This window comes from Hydractinia symbiolongicarpus, chromosome 14 (genome assembly GCF_029227915.1).
Source record: "Hydractinia symbiolongicarpus strain clone_291-10 chromosome 14, HSymV2.1, whole genome shotgun sequence".
Lineage (NCBI taxonomy): Eukaryota > Metazoa > Cnidaria > Hydrozoa > Anthoathecata > Hydractiniidae > Hydractinia > Hydractinia symbiolongicarpus.
Genome location: NC_079888.1, coordinates 4,294,573 through 4,313,237, shown reverse-complemented (window position 1 = coordinate 4,313,237; position 18,665 = coordinate 4,294,573). Strand labels below are relative to the sequence as shown.

The following is an 18,665-nucleotide window of genomic DNA, read 5'->3' as shown; positions in this document are numbered from 1 at the left end:
GTGTGCTGATCATGAATCCCCACATTTTCGCCTAAACGCCAAAATAAAGTTCTTGGTCTAAACCTATCTATGCCATAAAAAAGAATGTTTTTCTTTCTGTCGTCTAATCACTGGCATGTAGTTAGGTCGCATTAACTAATCGTTTTTTAATGGTCACCCAAGATATACCGTTTTAGCTAATACGTAAAGTAGAATTACTAACCTTTTTGGAAGAAAAGAGTACTGTAGATTAATTGTTCAATATAACTATCGTCCACCTTCTAGGTAGATTTTTAATATTAATTTAACAAAACAGAAGCCACGTTTCGACTTTGTATCACAGTTGTTGACAGTTTTTAAACGAAAAAATTGCGATGGCTAAACCTTGTCTAAAACGAACAGCTTTTCTGAATTCATATCACTTACAATACGTGCCTAGACTATCTACGATGGTGATACACAAAGTACGGCAATGGTTACGTCATTTACGATTGTGCTTTCACTGTGATTTTTGCTTGATTTTTCTTATGTAAAGCATCCATTCATGCGCACTTTTTATGTGTAATGAACCAGACAATTCTTTTGATGCGTTAAATAATGCTTAAACTAAAAAAACAAACCAGCTATTAGGCAAGTGTGACCTTAACCACAACAACGTAACCAAGCGGAATGTAACAATGTAAACATAATTTCAAGAAGGAAGTTTTTTTCTCGTTAGCAATTTGATGTTTGATGCCTTTTGACCTTTTTAAGTTAAATCAGATGTATTACTTACCAGTCTGTGGATATGGTTTCCTCTTCCTTGTCAACGACAGTTTAACTATTAAGTTAAATGCCAATTGTCATTAACCTTCGCTAATTAATAAAAAAGGGAAAACGTAGTTTGTTGTATTTTAATAAGCTTCTTATTGTTATTTATGTACAGATAAATTGAAACAATGCTCCAACACTTTATAATTTTTATATGACTTAAAAAGTAGGCAGTTTCGTGTAAATTGCAAATTTGTGAGTTCATTCCGCAATGTCACATGAGTCAGCAAAAGTTCAAATTAATTTTCCAGATTTTTTTTAATAGTAAACTGAGATGGCTTATCAAATTTAATAAAAATATTAAAAGATGTGATATTGAAGATTAAAACGCCTGGTTATTAAAAGCTGCAGCGTCATCCAGCAACGCTTTTTTTCTAGTGTAGCTACGTTTCTTTCAGCGACCTATATGATGCAACATGTATCCCCGTTAAAGCGAATGGAACTAAAAAACAAGCAAAGAATTATTGCGTTTTACTTTTTCAATAGTTTCTTTTAGGGTAGTTTTGCTTTCTAATTACTGTTAGAATACTACAGAAATTCGGTCTGTTAGAATACTACAGAAATTCGCCCAATTTTTTACGGAAGTTCGCCAGTCACAACAAAGTCGACCAGAATCTACCGCATTCACTATTCATGTGTCTGTAGCACGATTTAATGTCGTAGATAGACAGAATAAGTCTATTAATAAAAGAGGTGATACTTTCAACAAAAGCAATACGCGATGTTACATAACTTTAAATTTATTCTTTAAGAGCAGACATTATAGTCGCATAAATTAATGAAAAAAAATAATCTTGACGTTTTTAGCTGTATGTCTCTTGTAACTATAGATGTATTGTAATTTCTTGAACAAGTTCGCCGCACAACATAATGTGAAAAGAATTAAATTCGAAATTTTAAATTAATCCGAATTGACATTCGAAAGCAAAGCAATTCATTCGATTCAACATTTTAATCCAGGAAAGCAACATATTTACTTGCTGTTGGTTTACAGTCTAATGCTTAGATTTTAGTCTGTAGTCTAAAGGAGTATGGAATCCTAATCTCCGGAATTTCAAATTACTGCTATGCTATATCGGACGATATGTACTTAAATCAATTCCGAGATGCAATCACATTAATTATACTTGTGCAGCAAATCAATTTGTTATAAAATTTCCACTGTTTCCCGTGAGATAAAAGTGTAAAACGGATTGTTCCGAAACTTGTAAAAAACAATTTAAAGACGTAGCGTCGGAGAGTGACTATGTTAAAATCTAAGCGGTGGAGAGCGAAAATATAAAATTGATCAATTGCATGTATTAAGTAATGTGAAAAGAAAGTTTCAGAAAGATATGGTAAGGAAGGAGACAACATTGCTGTAACATGTGTCGACAGACTATTGTTTTATCATTGTTGCTTTTTGCATATCAAGGTAAAGAGAATTTAGAATTTAACAGTTTATCTTCCACGATTTGTTTGTTTGTTTGTTTGTTTGTTTTTCTAAGAACGTTTACATATTTTTTGCTGGGGTTGGATGTGCTCATTATATTAACGAAACGAAGACTGGTAATGTTTTTTTTTTTACTTTTATGATTAACAATCTTTAACACTGAGCTGAACTTTCTTTGTCATAAATTTATTTGAAACTTAATAATTTGGTTCAGACTCAGAAGTTTATAAAACTCAGAAATTTTTGGTTCAATATCTCCTTCAATGATTCTTTTTAATTATATTTAATAAAAAACCTTTTAACAGAAATTTAACGATTAGCCACGACAAATAAATACGGTATTACACAAAGCTAAATTTCTTTAACGAAATAAAGTACGTTTCTACAAAATCAGACTGTATGCAGCTTTAGTCTAATCGAAAAATAAAAGTTTTTCAATGAACCAACTGACAACTAACATTTTTAAGAAAAATCATAATTTTTTTAATGATCTTAATGGTAATTTTAATAAGCCTCGACAATGCAAGTTTAATTATTTGCTAAGGACTCTTTTGTATTGTTTTTGTATAGTTTTATGTTCTATATTCGTGTCTTGTGACTTCAAGTTTTTGCTTTAACTCGTTGACAATGTTTGACATTTATACACGATAACCTTGTTTGGCAAGTTTAGCTTAGTTGCTTAATTAACAAAAACACTTAAAATACCTGTAATTCCAAATTACTTCTGTCCTTGTAATGTCATCTAATGCTTACATTAAGGCATCTTTTGGTATTGTTTAATAGGGAAAAGAAAAATGCGTATGAAGCTCATATACTCTGAAGCGTGATAAGTTTAAATAGCTTAAAAGAGATTGTTAAAACATCTGTTGTCCAATTGCCAGTTACTAAGCTTTTTCATATAGGCATATAAGAAAGTTAATGGTGATTATAGTATTTACCGTTGCATATATCCAATGTACTATATCTAAATTAAAAACGTGTGTTCCTTTTAGCCGCTCCGAATGAAGCAAATGAGTTCAAGGTTTCGGGAAGAATCATTTTTCCAAAGGATGGCGTGTATACACATATCCCTGAAAACAGCTGTCTTGTGGTAAAAGTATTTCAAAACATACAGTGTATCACTACGCCTTGTAATACACCACAGAGTGGAAAATTAGTAACGCGTAATGTTCAGATCTTAAACAATACGTTCGAGTATGAAGTGACATGCAAACATTTAGATGCACCACTTTACGCTATCAGGTGAAGTAGTTTCTGACTGCTGTATGATATAGATATAAATGTATGATGGTACGCATGCTGAAACATTTAAAAGCTGATACTAAATTAGCTAGTTATGATGTGTGGGTATTTTATAGCTGTTATAACTTGATAGGAGAAGAAACGATTTAACAGGGTTTATGTAGAGTCCAATTAACTAGTTAACGAAAATATTGTGAAAATAATAATATAAAGAACACAAACATATGAGCGTAACAAGGAAAAAGAGATTTTCGTAGCCCATTTTATTTTCATAAACTGTCCATATCTGATTTCTAATCTGTATGGTGTTTATTAATGACAAAAAAAAAAACAGCACCAACAGAAGGCCAATTACGTTGGACTCTCTCCATCTCGACTACTCTCTTCTCAAACACAAATTTTGGCCCCTGGAAATTTGTTTACGCTCTTACCTTTTTTTCGCTCTTTATCTCTAACTTTTTCTATCTCGAACAAATATGTTAGTCTCTTGCGAGTTCCAGATAGAGAAAGTGCACTGTAAGGCCTACATTGCAAGGCCGTAAAAGTTAGGAACCCTAAAATTTCTTTCCTTTTGATTACAATGGACACAATCCTGGTTACTTCAGCTCTAAGTACACAATAATAAGTCACTAGGGCGTATAATACCCACGTACAGTTGTTTTTATTTTTGCCTCATTTTACTTTTTTGTTATTGTTATCTTTATGTTTGAGGGCGTGTAGGTACATATACTTGAAAAAAATTGTCATTTTTTATTTCATTTTGATGTAAGAAAACTGTAACAAACTTAACTGGAAATCATTTTGTCGCTCCATTATGGGCACAAGAAGCTTTAAAACAAGTTCAAAATCTGATTATTTATTGGCTAGAGTAGTAATTTAACACCAATTGAATATTTAACATCTTCCCAAAAAGGGCACATTGCCACAATCATTTCCCAATTTTTTGTATTTTTGCTGACATAAGCAGTTAATAACATGATTAAAAATCAAAATGAGGCTACCATCTTTGTTAGTTTGTGATGGATGTTATAACTGCCAACTATCTTTTAATATAATAGTTCATCAGTTACAGGGGTAGGTCATTCTCGCACTCCCCAACCTTTGATCGGATCACTCCAATCCAAACCTGAATAGGGCTAATTAACAAATGTGTTAAGCTAAAAGCCTTTATATTTCTTTTATCACCCATGTAGCTCTCAATTGCACATTGGATGGTGTCCAACTGAAGATTACACAGGCGGATATATTAAGGAAGGAGATTACGACATTAAATGGGCTTACGATTTTACGATTAAGGGTAACGAAACAAACAAGAATGTACCAGATATTGAATTGGAACCATACATTAAAAGTAAGTTTGCTACATTTTATGTATTATATTATTATTTATTAAGGTTTATTGGGAGTTTTATAAATCAGATTTTTCTGTAATTTTGTAAATTGTTTTAAAATAAAGCTAAACCAATCAATTTCGCCATCTTCAGAATTTTTATTATCGAACTGGCAAAGCGGGAAAGACACTTTTTCCGACTTTTTGACGACACATCGTAATGTCGCATATTTTAACTATGAAAGTAGGACATCTGCTCCAAAATGTTTTTTTTTGTTTGAATTACCCTCTCTTAAAAATTGCTATTCAAATTTTGTTACTTTAAAATTAAATAAACTTATATTTAAGGTGGCTACTGATAAAAGCTATATAAACTTTTTCTATTGTGTGTTTAATTAACTCTTTATCACTCTTGAACCAACACATTGTTATAGAACTAGAAAAAAATATTATATAACAAAATCTGACATGCTTATTATAATTTATATTAAGACCTATGTGGAGCAGAAAGATGCAGTGTAAAGAAGGAATCGTGCCAAATGAATAGTAATGGTACACCGTATTGTCATTGTCTTGATCAAAATGGATGTGGAAGTAAGTCAATTCAGTTGTTTTGATTCCTAATAATAGATATACTTGATATACTAGATATATTATTAATGAATTAAATTTAAAATATGTAGAATTATTTTTACTAAAGTAACTAAATATGAGTCATTTTATATAAAACAAAGAGAAAACGCCTGGTAGCCTTGTGGTAGAGCGTTCGCTTCTATTACGGGCCGTCTTGGGTTCCAACCTCGGCCGAGTCATGTCAGAAGCTATAAAAGTGTGAATCTATCCTTTCTGCTTAGCGCTCAGCATGATAATAGAATGATATCTAAGGCGGTTGTAATGGAAGCTTAATGCACTAGGACTCACTTTGCATGACCCTCGTTGATAGCGTTACCAATAGGCACTGAAGAAGCTATCCTGGGTAAACAATTTCAATAATAATTTATATTGTAGAAATAACCATACCGCATGAAATTAGTACAGACATGGCCTTACTAATTCTTTTTTGAAGAAGTGACAATGATCGGTAAATAAAAATCGTTATATGAAAGAAATATTCTTTAATCATAACAATCAAAGAAAACAATTGATATCATATTCAATATAATGTTTTTACCTGAGGCGCTTCTTAGATAACAAATACTAACCAGTATGCAAAGGGCGTACGCTATCAGAATTACATAGCTAAAAGGCACTGAACATGTTGCACCAACACAAAATTGTCCCCTTATGTGTTGCAACATCAAAAGAGAAACGAGCATAAACCATTTGCTGGGATTCACAAAATAAACAAGATATACTACATTTCGAAATCTCAAAGTCTAATTAAAATAATTCCTGAATGTGAAAAGAAGTAATTTTCAGATGTTCTGAGCCATTAAACGTAAAAAAGACCTTCGAATCTAGATTATCCCAAATGTTTTACACACGATCGTAATACCGTACCGTAGTTGTTGGTTTTGTTAATACTACTCTGGACGTTGCAACATCTGTTGCAGCTAATAATAATAACAAACAATTAAGTTTGTTGTGAAACATTGCGCCAAATATGATAATATATATATTATATATATATTATGACATACAGACAGAAAACATACAACAATAAGCGGAACGTGCATTATGTGTATGGCTTTTTTTCTTTGATTACGCACGAATCTTTTTTTTATTTATCTTTGCTTTGAAATTAGTTCAGTATGTGGTATAAAATAAGAACTTGTTTGTCATGACACTTAACTAATCTTTTTCCTGTTAGTTATTATTGATAAAAGGTGTGTTTAGCTGATTGATGCGTGGCCATCACAACAAAGAGATAAACATTTTATCGACTATGAATTTCTTGTTAGAATACTAAAATGTATATGTTCATCTCTGAAAGACATCTTTAAGATATAAACATATATAAATACTGGATAATGTAACAGACTGGTTGATGTTTGGGTATATTTAAACAAATGAAGATGCTAATTATCCGATGAAAACTTTTTAATTGCTGTAAACTATTTTTCACTTTTCTTGCATGCTACCTAGAATTAATTTGCAAAAACTAATTTAATGCTTAAATACAAGTAATAATACAGACCTTCAATTAGGTTTTCTATATTTCGTGCCTAATCTAAGCAGGTTTGCAAAGAATTTATTCATACGACAAAATCTATTTTATCTGACAAGTCAATGTCGGTAAAGACGCAAGCAATAATTTTCAACATGCTTCCCAGACTTTGTTTTCGGGAAATATTCGCCAAACTTCACAAAATTTATTGTTTTTAGCTGGTTCTAATGTTCCTTTATAGCTACTTTTTGAATAACTATGCAAATCCAAATTACATAAAGAAGGGACTACATCTTTAGAAAATCACGCAAGGAGAAGTCCCTTTAGATTGGTGATTAAACCGTGACCTTACAGGTTATGAATGGTAATGTACTGCTGAATGCTAATGTAGCAAGAAAGATAAGCACCTTGCGAAATATAGCTAGTTTTATGTTTACTAAATCAGTGACTCACAGTCGGAATGAATTCGTCAAAGTCTGTAACTTGTAACTCTTCTACCCACTTGTCCTAAAACTCATGCTTTAAAAACTATGTAAGTGTTATACTCAGCAGCTTTCGCCATTCAATTTTGCGTGACATCATCAACCATTGTCACATTCAGACAAAAACAAAAAACCTTTGACAATCTAATTGCGTTGTTACTTATATAACTTATCTTCCATTCTTAATGCACACAAAAATCCTGGAGAAATATGAGAAAAAAGTCGTATAAATTAAAAACGAACAATTTTTGTACATTTAAATACTTATTTGATCAGAACTTATTGCTTTTGCCATTTTAAAGTGTTTACTGGAGTTGGTAAATATCATAATTCTGGTTACATCGTTAATAACTTGGTGTAATTGTAAAATTTCTTCATACTCCTTAATTTTCGCAACAGTTCAGAAAGTATTCAAGAGCTTAGTTTTGATAATTCACGCATCTCCGATGTATATATATATACGTTCCCTAGATTTTACAATTGTGTGTTCCTTTTAGCCTTGCAGCCAGAAAAAGAATATTTTAAACTGTCAGGCAAAATCCTTTTTCCAACGAATGGTGTGTACACACATATCCCTAAACACAGCTGTCTTGTGGTAAAAGTGTATAAAAACATATTGTGTTTTACCACGCCTTGCAACATACCACAGAGTGGAAAATCCGTTACGCATAATGTTCAGATTTTAAACAATACGTTCGAGTATGAAGTGACATGCAAACATTTAAATGCATCATCTTACGCTATCAGGTAAAGTTGCTTATGACTGTTGTGTTATATAGATATAAATGTATGATAGTACGTATTTTCAAACAATTATACTGTATGAACTAGTGTGTAGTTTATAGGTAAAGTGGTTTTTGGTTGCAGCGATATACAACGTGTAAATCATACCTTTATTTACAAAATTTTCAACAACTGATTGTGAAAGAATGGTAATTTGGCTGCGCCTTTTAGTAAAGCCTGAGGAAATTAGATTGCCCTAAAAATAAAAATAATTATTTGGAGTATTTAAAGCAGGTCTGTAGAAGTCAAAGAGTAGCAATATATTAAACGTAAGGAAAAAAGGTCTGCAATATCGTGATCACGAAAGTCGTTTTGAAAAAATGATCGGCTTAGTTACTAATTTGTTTTTAATGTTTCTGTGAATTCTTATTGTTTTTGTTTTTAATGCTTCAAAAATAATTTCCAGTTCATACTTTTAGTTGAAGCTGTTAGCTATATCAAAAGAAAAAAACCTGCACATATTTTATATTTTCTATATCGACTATTATTTTTGGCAATTATATTAGCACACGATTAGGCGGCGAAAGGTTGCTAAAATTCACTCAAAATCAGTTTTTGACCTTTTTTTTGTCCACTTTTTATTGACCTTTTTTTAGCGACTTATCTTACTCGATAACGCATTAGGTAGTTAATAATGTTATTGTATTGTTATTAAACTCTAACCTTATCACCTATTTAGCACTCAATTTCACATTGGATGGTGTCCAACTGCAAATTACACAGGCGGGTATATTAAAAGAGGAGATTATCACAATGCATGGGGTTATCATTTTATTATGAGGAAAAACGAAACGAACAAGAACGGACAGGATATGAAAATGGAACCATACATTAAAAGTAGGTTCATTAAATATTTAATTGGCAGTAGCTTTTCTACTTTTTAGTTTTAACAAGAAACTGGTATTTTTTTTACGTACAGTCAGGCTGCAATCTTTGGAATTAGAATTACCCAATTTGGCTTTACTTTCTGAGGAATTTAGTTGATAGAATGGGGAAATTTTGCAACCAGTAGTAATGATCCAAAGAATAGGGAATTTATACAGAAAGACATTAAAAGCAATAGCGAATAATTATGCATAGGAAAATTACATCTTAAGAATTTCCTTAAAAAAAACATCTCCATAAATAGGTGCATAGCGGAGTTACCTTCCGCTGTTCATCCAGCAGCATGTTGATATTCGTACAGTTTTTTGAAAGATATTTTTCTTCGTTCAAACTCCTTGAGAAAGGACAAAATCGCAAATTCATCCCCAAACCCTACCACCGTACCCCATCCACACTACAACCTATAGCACACCAGTAAAGTATTATGCAAAGCAATAATAAATGTTTCCCAATAACTTTTTTCAACCTCTTCCTAAAAGAAGAGATTTATTGTAAATGCTGGATTTAGCCTTGCTCTATCCCTTCTCAGGACAGGAACATTAAAATAATGCTGCCATTTTTATAAAAAAATAAAAAAAGCTTTCTTCTCTTGAATTATATGTCAACAGTTCAGTAGAGTGATATCACTCAACCTTTTCTGCATACTTTACTTAAGGCCTTTGTGGCACAGAAAGATGCATGTTAAGGAATGAATCATGCCGAATAAATGATAATGGTAAAGCGTATTGTCATTGCAATGATCAAATTGGATGTGGAAGTAAGTCAATGTTGTTTCTTTGTTTTTACTAATTACTAATGCCTGAAAAAAATTACATAAGGACATTGAGTATGTTATTAAGAACAAAGTGTTTTAACCTTAATCATTTGTGCATTTACACTATTGTTTTGGAATTTCACATTGTTTAAGACCTTCATTGTAAATATGAAATAAATATATCATATATCTTATGACAATTCAGAAGTAAAAAAAGTATAAAACCAGCAAAATAGGGATGTAAACTTATTACTTGAGTAACGTTCATCTTTGTTTCAACGACTAAAAATAGTTTTACTTATAAAAATAGTTTCAGTTTAAAAAAACTTGGAAATAGTCTGCAAATTATATACTTTCCCTGGCTTTCTAACAGATAATTAACAGTGTTGTTTTAATCAGCCTTACTACCATTAAAAATAATTGTCACGATAGAAGCCTAGCCCTATAACGTACCACGCCTATAATACAAATTTGTTAAGACATTTTAGGCTCTTAAATTAACTTTTTTTATTTTACGATTAGACGAAACCAAATTTACTTGAAAAACAACTTTGTGTGCAATACGTTGATTTTGAACAAGTCTTCTCTCTTCTCCGTTTGCATACGTTTAATATCTACTGTCCATATGTGTTATGTTATGGTATTGCTTAATCAAAAACTCCGTACTGTGTGAAAAGTCTTGTAGATTCAATGAGTAATTTAATTTTGAACGCCAAATTAGAGAATTAGTTATAAGTTTCTTAAAGGTTTTTGTCTCAGTTGATTTTTTTGCATAGTGATTCTAACATTACATTATCACGAAAATATCCTACATATTATCAGGAACAACAGTACCTACAACAACAACAACAACAACCAAATCAACGTCTATCAAAACTACCCAAACTTCATCAGTTCCAATATCACTTACAATTCCAACAGCTCCAACAAATGAAACAATAACACGTAGCACGGTTACAACAACAACAAAAACCACAACAGATAAGATTACAATTAACTCTACTCCAGGACAAGCTCACGGAATAGTGCTTGCGGGAGCAGCAGTTCTACCTAGCAAAGGTATTTATCCTCCTGCTTTGCCTACTGAAAGCTGCCTACATATAAAAGTGTGGGATAAGCCCAATTGCATGGACGATTGTGGACGAAAAATGGTGGTTCATACAACTATAAAGAATCTTAGTATTAAAAATGGTACGATTCTGTACATCGACAGAATAGATCATCTAAATGTTGGTGAAGAATATAGTGTGAGGTAATATATGGCCTAAATAAAAGTGTTTTGTGTTCTTAGGTTATGGAATCAGATAGCGCTTACAGTAAATATCACATATTCCTATTAAATGTACCCATTCAGAAAAGGTCTCTTATGATTTTATAAAATCAATTAGTCCCCCAATAAATATAACTTGTTAACATCATTTTTTGTGGCTATTCTCTTTGTTTGTTTTGATATTTTCAAGGGCGTGCGAAAAATTTTCTCTTTTCTTTTTCTTTTAAAGAAAATGTAAAATTACCTGCCCCAGAAGAATTTCTTTTGATCAATTTTTCCTTTATAGTGCCATATTGAACGTGGGATGGTGCTATAAAGAGAAGGATGGTGTCCAAATAAAAAGTGACGACTACGTCAGTGATACAAGCAATATATTTCGAATCAGAAGTGGGGTTAAATATTACTACGTTGATATTAACATGAAAAACAATGGAAAATGTATGTTACTTATTACTTGAATTCTTTACTTTAATTATTATTGATATTAGTTTCGATGATTTACTTTTAGGCTTTCATGAACTGCACTCTATACGCATAGTTTCGGCTTTTAATGCTGACAAAGGCAAGCTCAGAGAGATCATACAAATTCCAATGCTTTCATTTATTCTTTATAGATCATTGTGGTGCCACTATGTGCTATGCAACAGAAAAATGCATGAATAATGATTTCTTTAGTAAATCATATTGCCAATGTCCCTATGATTATGCTTGCGCTAATCCATCAGAATGGATTTGCGCAAACGATGGGAAAAGTTATTCTTCGGAATGTAAGATGAGACGAGCAGATTGTAGTTCAAGAACTCTTCAAAAAGTCCGCGATGGAAAATGTGAAGGTATATCGGCGTATTCCTTTTCAGTTATACTTTGTACTCTTTGTTGCATCTGTTAGCGGATTGTTTATGACATGAAAAGTTACAGAATGTGTTGAATTTATTTGCAAAAGCAATCATCCACACTTGTATGAATTTAAGTGACATGTCCCTAATTCTGTTGCATATATGACATTAACGTAAATTGATACTACCTTAGATGCTGTGACTTCAAACGCGTCAAACGGAGAGAAAGAAAAGGACATGGTCATGATATCTAGTATCAGTGGTTCCGTGTTTCTTTTGTTGATTGTGTTGTTGATTGCTATGCTGGTATGTTTGTCTCGACGGAAAATAAATGCAATGTCCGGGGTAAAATCTTGCTGCTATGTTTGTTTGTTTGTTTGTTTGACATAGAAACGTTTTTATAAGATTTTTATTTGTTCGTAAGATCATTCAATTCCTATTTTTTAATATCAAATTCAAAAAATTGCTACAATCATGTTCACAAAAATTATGGGAATCAATGTGTATTATAACAACAAGCTCTAGTTTACGGCGTTCCCATATCACACTTACGTACTTTAAACTTTCAAAAGTTCACTTACAGCGGACTTAAGATCTTAGGTTATTTGGTTAGATCTGATGCTAAAAACAGTGATAATTTTTGCCGACGTCCGCATGATTTTTTTTTCGAGTTCATAGAACTACACAGGCCGTCGCGCTTGTTGTTCTACAATGTGAACATCGCAGAAACTGCGACTAGTGAATGTCTAACGCTCTTCCCCCGCCCCACACATCTGCCAAACTAAAACTCTCGCAGCCTTTCGGCAGGCGATGTTGTGTTACCGCTTCGAAAAATTAAAATTTCTAAGAACTTGTCATTTTGCAATAGTTTATGAAAAAGATTGGAGATTTTTGGTATAAGTAACAAATATATTTCACATATGCACCTTTGTTCCTATAAGATTGGAGATGATACTATTACTTCAGCAAAAATGTCATAGGAAAGAAGTACAATAAAGATCTGATGGAAATTTCGAAATACTGTAGCAATAACTTGCCTGTAAAGAGAATGAAAATATCGAGGGTGTAATACAACAAACTCAGCATATTTATATATAATTTATTCATGATAACGTTTTTAGAATGTTCAGGAAAACAATGGCAACGGACTGGCTGGTTCAATAAAGAAGAAAAAAATCCTGGAGGATTTTGCTGCAAACGAGCACGAGAAAGAGCAAAGAGTGACAGAAAATGTCTATGTTGATATCTCACCTACACGCGTTAAAGCTCCACCTTCGTATAAAGAATACGAGTTTGACAAGCCACCAGTGTATGAAGATATTCGTTGTTTCGAGAATAACGCATACAAAATTTAGGTTTAGATAAACCTCACACTTTTAATACTGTTAATATTAACGTGCTATTGTTTGTTAATTATTTTTTCTTAACGTATGTATGTGTATCAATTAATTAAAGAAAAATGAATTATAAACCAACTGATAAATAAATGAGCATTCCATAACTCGACCTCAAGATTGTAAATGTTTTTTTTGTTTCTAATTAATATTAGATATTCCGTGCGAATATTTTATCAAATAATAACAATTAATTCGAACGTTAATGTAATTTTATTTATTTAAAAACCTGTATTTTGTTACTTTCTCATATATTTTTTGCAGTTAAAAACTTTTCTTTTTCGTTCTCACACATGGCGTGCTACTTTCTTTATTTTTATGGACTGAAATTCATCGCATATCCATAAGCTCGCAGATTTTTTGGTGACTTGATAAGAAGTAAACTTTTGTAATTGGTAGCTAATTTTAACAAGGATTGCAAAACATAACTTCGCAAAAAAGGCACAAAGTATCTGGACGGTCGTGATGAGTTCCTTCGCGAATGTTATTCTGAATAAAGTAGTTTGTTATAACTTAAAGGCAAAATTTTATAACCAGCGATTCGATTCTTATTATTCTGCTAGCGCCAATACTCAAAACTTTCGATGACTTCTTGCATATACGATTAAAATTTAACATAGCAGTTATTAATTGAAAACGTTACACGGTAACACTAACCCTGGTTTTCGTAAGACTGGACGAAACTGTTTTATAGTGTCTGTTTGGATAAGTGAAATACTTGTAATTTCAAACAAATTTTTCTGGTTTCTTGAAATTGCTTTATCAAATCCCTCTTTCTTGTTAGATCACTGGAACATTGGTGGAACTTTTCAATAAGTGGTAAAAAAAATTTTTCTTTTGTTTTTTTCTTTTTTCAGTCGAACTGAATATAGCCGCATAAGTGAAAAATTTCTCAAAAACCATCAAGAACATTTGATTTTTTTGGTGTGTTAGAATGTTCCAATCTTCCCCTAGTAAGGGTACAGAAATCCAAACGCTTAGTATTGTATTTCTGGTAAATAAATAAAAGAATTTGTAATCTTATTTTTTCGATTTCCTTTTTTAACCCTTCTGGCCGAGGGTTAAGAAAAGGAAAAGTCCGTTTGTCGAAAAGCCCAATTTTCAACTGTTACTCTAACTTCAATTGATCATAACTCAAGAACGTTGCCCTCCTGTGCCCCTGGGCAACCGACTTAGCTGTTGAATTTAGTTTAGCAAAAAGAAAGGATTGCAAGCAATAGATGTGGCGCAAATGCATTGGGCGCATGCTAAGTAGGTGCACGATGACACAAAACTGTGCTTGGGTGATTTTGCGCGGCATTGGCGGCCCGTAACATGACCAAAAATTCTAAACAAATTATTGACTTTAAAGGCCCGAAATTTCAACAAAAAGAGCTTTTAAACTTAGGGTTTCATTTTAAAAGGCATTGTTTTTGGTCTGTGAGCAAAACATGTTTGTTGAAATTGCTTGTGACGCAGCTGGCCTGTAAAACGCACGGCTATCCCGCATATTAACGGGACCTGCACCAGCAGCGTAATATTCGTAATTGACACGTTTTCTCAAATATCGGTCAAATGGAACATTCGATAGGTGAAAACATTTTCTTCGGTCATATGAAGGCTTCACTTATCGAGCGCATAATGAACAGTGCATTTATTTCGTTACCTCGTATATCCTGTGAACATGAATCTACTATTTATCCAGTTTTTGAGGTCTTTATAACAAAGGAGAAAAAAATAATGTTACACTAAATAAAACGCTTTTCTGCATACTAAGTTCTGTATGATGCAAATATTTCATTTTCTTAAGGAATGTTATCTCGCAAAAAGTTGTTATATTTAGACTACATATTTTTGGGTACGCTACATACATAGTTTTTGAAAAATTGTTTTTTGCTAAAAGAAATTTTTGCAATAAAAACCAACAAAAACAACCACGAGTCAGTCTTACTAAAAAAATTACAATTTTCAGATTGCCTACATAAATTGCTCAACCCGCAGTTATTATTTAAAACTTAACTATCATGGATACGTTCGAATCACAAAGTTAGACATGGTAACTTTGATTGTAAATGAAAAACGAAGCGAGGAAAGGTTTAGGAAAATGACACAGTTTAACAACCTTTTAAATGATAACATAAAACTATTTTTTAAAATTACCAATATTTTAAGGTTTATGTTAGTTCACAAGTAACGTTTATCGATGCAAAATTTACACCTCCAATTACATGTTAAAATTCCACCTTCGTTTGTGCTCTGATTTATGTTGAAATTCGTTCAGAATTCTCATTGTTTTCTTTGACATTTCGAAAGTTTATACTGTTTTGCTTATACTTGTTTTGTTTTTTCGCGCTCAAAGTAGCAGAAATAGGAGCCGATGGTTGATCGGCAGAAATTTCAAAACTTTCCAAATTTCTTAAAGTTTTTTTTATCGAAAATAGGTAGTACTTCATATTCCAGCTGTTAAGTTTAAGCATTACCAGAGATTATTGACCACTGTTAAAGTATAGTCGATGCAATACTTTTAACACTGGTCAACGTTCTTCCCGTTATAAATTCAAAAAGTTAGCATAGGTTTAGTTATTATTGTAGGCGAAAAAATACAAGTACAAAGAAAAGCTTACCGCAGAATCTTGATTTTTTTGGATTTTGTTTTGGTTGCACGCAGTTTAATATCATGATCGCGGTAGAACCCGAAAAAAAACATGCTACAAAGGCTATTTTGTTTTGGATTTGATAATTTGTGGTGCTTCTTTTGACTTTTCTTTTCTAAATTCTCCATATACAGGAATATTTATTTTTGTATGTTTCTCTTGCCAAGATAAATATATTATCACGTTCTCTAGCCATGTAAAAATCTTAAACATACCAATATCAAGATTTAGCGTTTTTTAGCTGGACGGGGTAATGACGAGCTGTATCCTGTGTTTTTATTTAAACCAATGTTGCGATAGGGATTTTTTGGAAAAAAGTCTTTCGAGGCAGCATTCTGCTAAAACCAGTTTTTATCCTATTTTACCTTGGGGAGGGGATGAGGACCAGAAAATTTTATTTTGCAGAACATTTCATGACGTCATTTCCAATTCCTATGACGTTATCATATTATTTTTTACCTGAAATGAGTTAGTTCTAAGTTATTCTACAGCTGTTGTTGTTTTCTGTGGGTTTTTTTTAAAGAAAGAATGAAAAATACAAAGTGCACGCACAATGATAAACTCGACCAGTTAAGTCTTAAAATTTCAATTCTAGAGGTTTTGCTCCTCTAAAGAAGATGCTCATATAAAGGAACACAATTCTTCTATTTTCCAAGGAGATAATTGCCACAAAAATTGAACAAACAAACAGATAGAGAGAGTAGGACAGGACTTCTGTAAAGGGTACAAAGGTTTCGATTCATATTCCTGAACCAAGGTACCCAAAACCAATGTTACGATATTTTTTTTTTGTAAAATGGTATTAGGGCTATACTGATGTGCGATACGGTGTACTTGGAAGAAACGTTCAGCCCAGTGTTAACATGCTGCTTGCTGTGTGCTTTTATTTAAATTGAAGTTGCGATAAAAAGTTTTCTTCGAAAATACTATTACGCATATACGCATGTGTGGCACGGTTTACCTGTACTAAGTGCTAATTCGGATGTCACGATTAATTTTTAAGAGTTTACTGAAACTTGTTCCGCAAAATAAAATAATATCGACCTATTGTTTTTGCTATGATGAGGTAACAACAGGTTGTAAACCGTTCTTTTTTTAATTCGGTTAAAGTTGCAGCAAATTATTTTTTAAAAATACATTGCACCCAAACACTATGTTTTGTGCGCTTTATCTGAATGTGTAACACAGTTTGCGGCTCCTATTAAGCGCTTAACCCTGGGTATTCAACACAGGCCCCAGTTATTTGTGTCTTAACTCGGTGATTCAAAGCCGGGTCTTCAGATAGTATAAAATAAAATGCGTGTACAGACTATTTTATAGGAAGTCAGCGCAAAATGCCAAAGACAGCATAATTGTCAGACTCGAAATTAGTATTCTTTGCAAAGTGATATCAAAAATAATTACAGAAGGTATATCTGACATCATTAAGCAAACTTTTGTTACAACCAATTATAGAATTTGATGCCATAGTTTTGCTTCATACTTCAAGTGCGAACTATTACTCTAGGCGCTTATTCTGTCACTGGGCGCTTATTATCTAATGGAAGTTCAAAATAATTTAGAAATCGTACAAGGAATTCAGTGCTAGACTCATACACAAAGCGTACAGTCTATCCGCTAGCTCTTTCCACGAGAAGCGTCAAGCTAGACTGGGTGCACCTCAAACTTTAGAGCAGAGCGCAATTGTTTAAAGGTTTATCTTAATTCATATTTACAAGATTTCGATGCTAGACTCGCACACAAAAGCGTACAGTCTATCCGCTAGCTCTTTCCACGAAAAGCGTCAAGCTAGACTGGGCGCATCTCAATCTTTACAGTATTAGCAAAATTGTTAAAAGCTAAGCACCCCTGGGCGCTCATTACAAGCTTTTTATCAAAGGGTCGGGAGCTTTTTCAATTGATGGGCTCTTAATCCGTAATGCAGTGCGTTAAAAAGTTTCCCCTTAAGGTGGCTCACCAATAAAAATACCCGATTTTAGTCAAAAATTCGATTTTCAGATTTTAATTGATTTAAAGTAAATAAATATCGCTAAAAACGATTCTGAAAACCAATTTTTGATATCTGGTATAGTTTTTCAGGATTTAGCACATTACCAGTGTTTATGACAAAGGTCCTTAGCAAAGGTGATTTGGTCCCTTTTAGGGCTTTAGTATTTTTGACCAGCTTGGTTAACCACTTGGTTAACTAATAGACCAGCTTAGCTTAAACTTTATTCGAGGCCATCTCGGATGATTTTCAGGCATAAACAAACGGAGTTTGAGTGAAGTGATAAAGAGGTAATTTGTTTTTTAGAGACCTTGCGTTCTATATTTAAAACGCTTTATTTTGTTCATATTTTCTTGCAGGAATGGAATGAATAAAGTTGAAAAGAATTCAGTGCAAGGCTCGTACACGAAAACTTCTCGATAGCGAAATAATACTTCAAATAGTCTCCATGTGATTGTAAGAAATAATCAAATTGACAGGGGCTCAATGAAGTAACTTTTTGCCGTATCTGAAAGGAAACAGTCATAGTTGCGAACCTCGCCACCCAATGCCCCTGCAACAACCCGTATTACAAGAAAGTTTACAAAAGTACGTTTATTATAAAAGTCTTTCTAACACAGTAATGTAACGGCTAATCTGCAGTCTCTTTTCGGGCGTTTTGAACATCATGTTTAAAGCGAGAAGTATCATGCCTTCGTTCTTAACAGCACGCGCAATTTGATCGATATTGTAGCCCAGTGA

At 32.7% G+C, this 18,665-nt stretch overlaps 1 protein-coding gene across 1 annotated transcript; it reads left to right on the top strand.

The window, feature by feature from the left end:
* Positions 1–1,904: 1,904 nt before the first annotated feature.
* On the top strand, positions 1,905–13,385 carry LOC130625654 (uncharacterized). The gene is made up of 12 exons (XM_057440754.1): positions 1,905–2,203; positions 3,214–3,463; positions 4,657–4,814; positions 5,286–5,387; positions 7,880–8,129; positions 8,845–9,002; positions 9,706–9,807; positions 10,627–11,056; positions 11,361–11,512; positions 11,689–11,907; positions 12,104–12,255; positions 13,032–13,385. Exons 1-12 carry the CDS (start codon positions 2,155–2,157, stop codon positions 13,263–13,265), a joined length of 2,256 nt encoding a protein of 751 aa, XP_057296737.1. The 5' UTR covers positions 1,905–2,154; the 3' UTR covers positions 13,266–13,385.
* Positions 13,386–18,665: the final 5,280 nt, after the last annotated feature.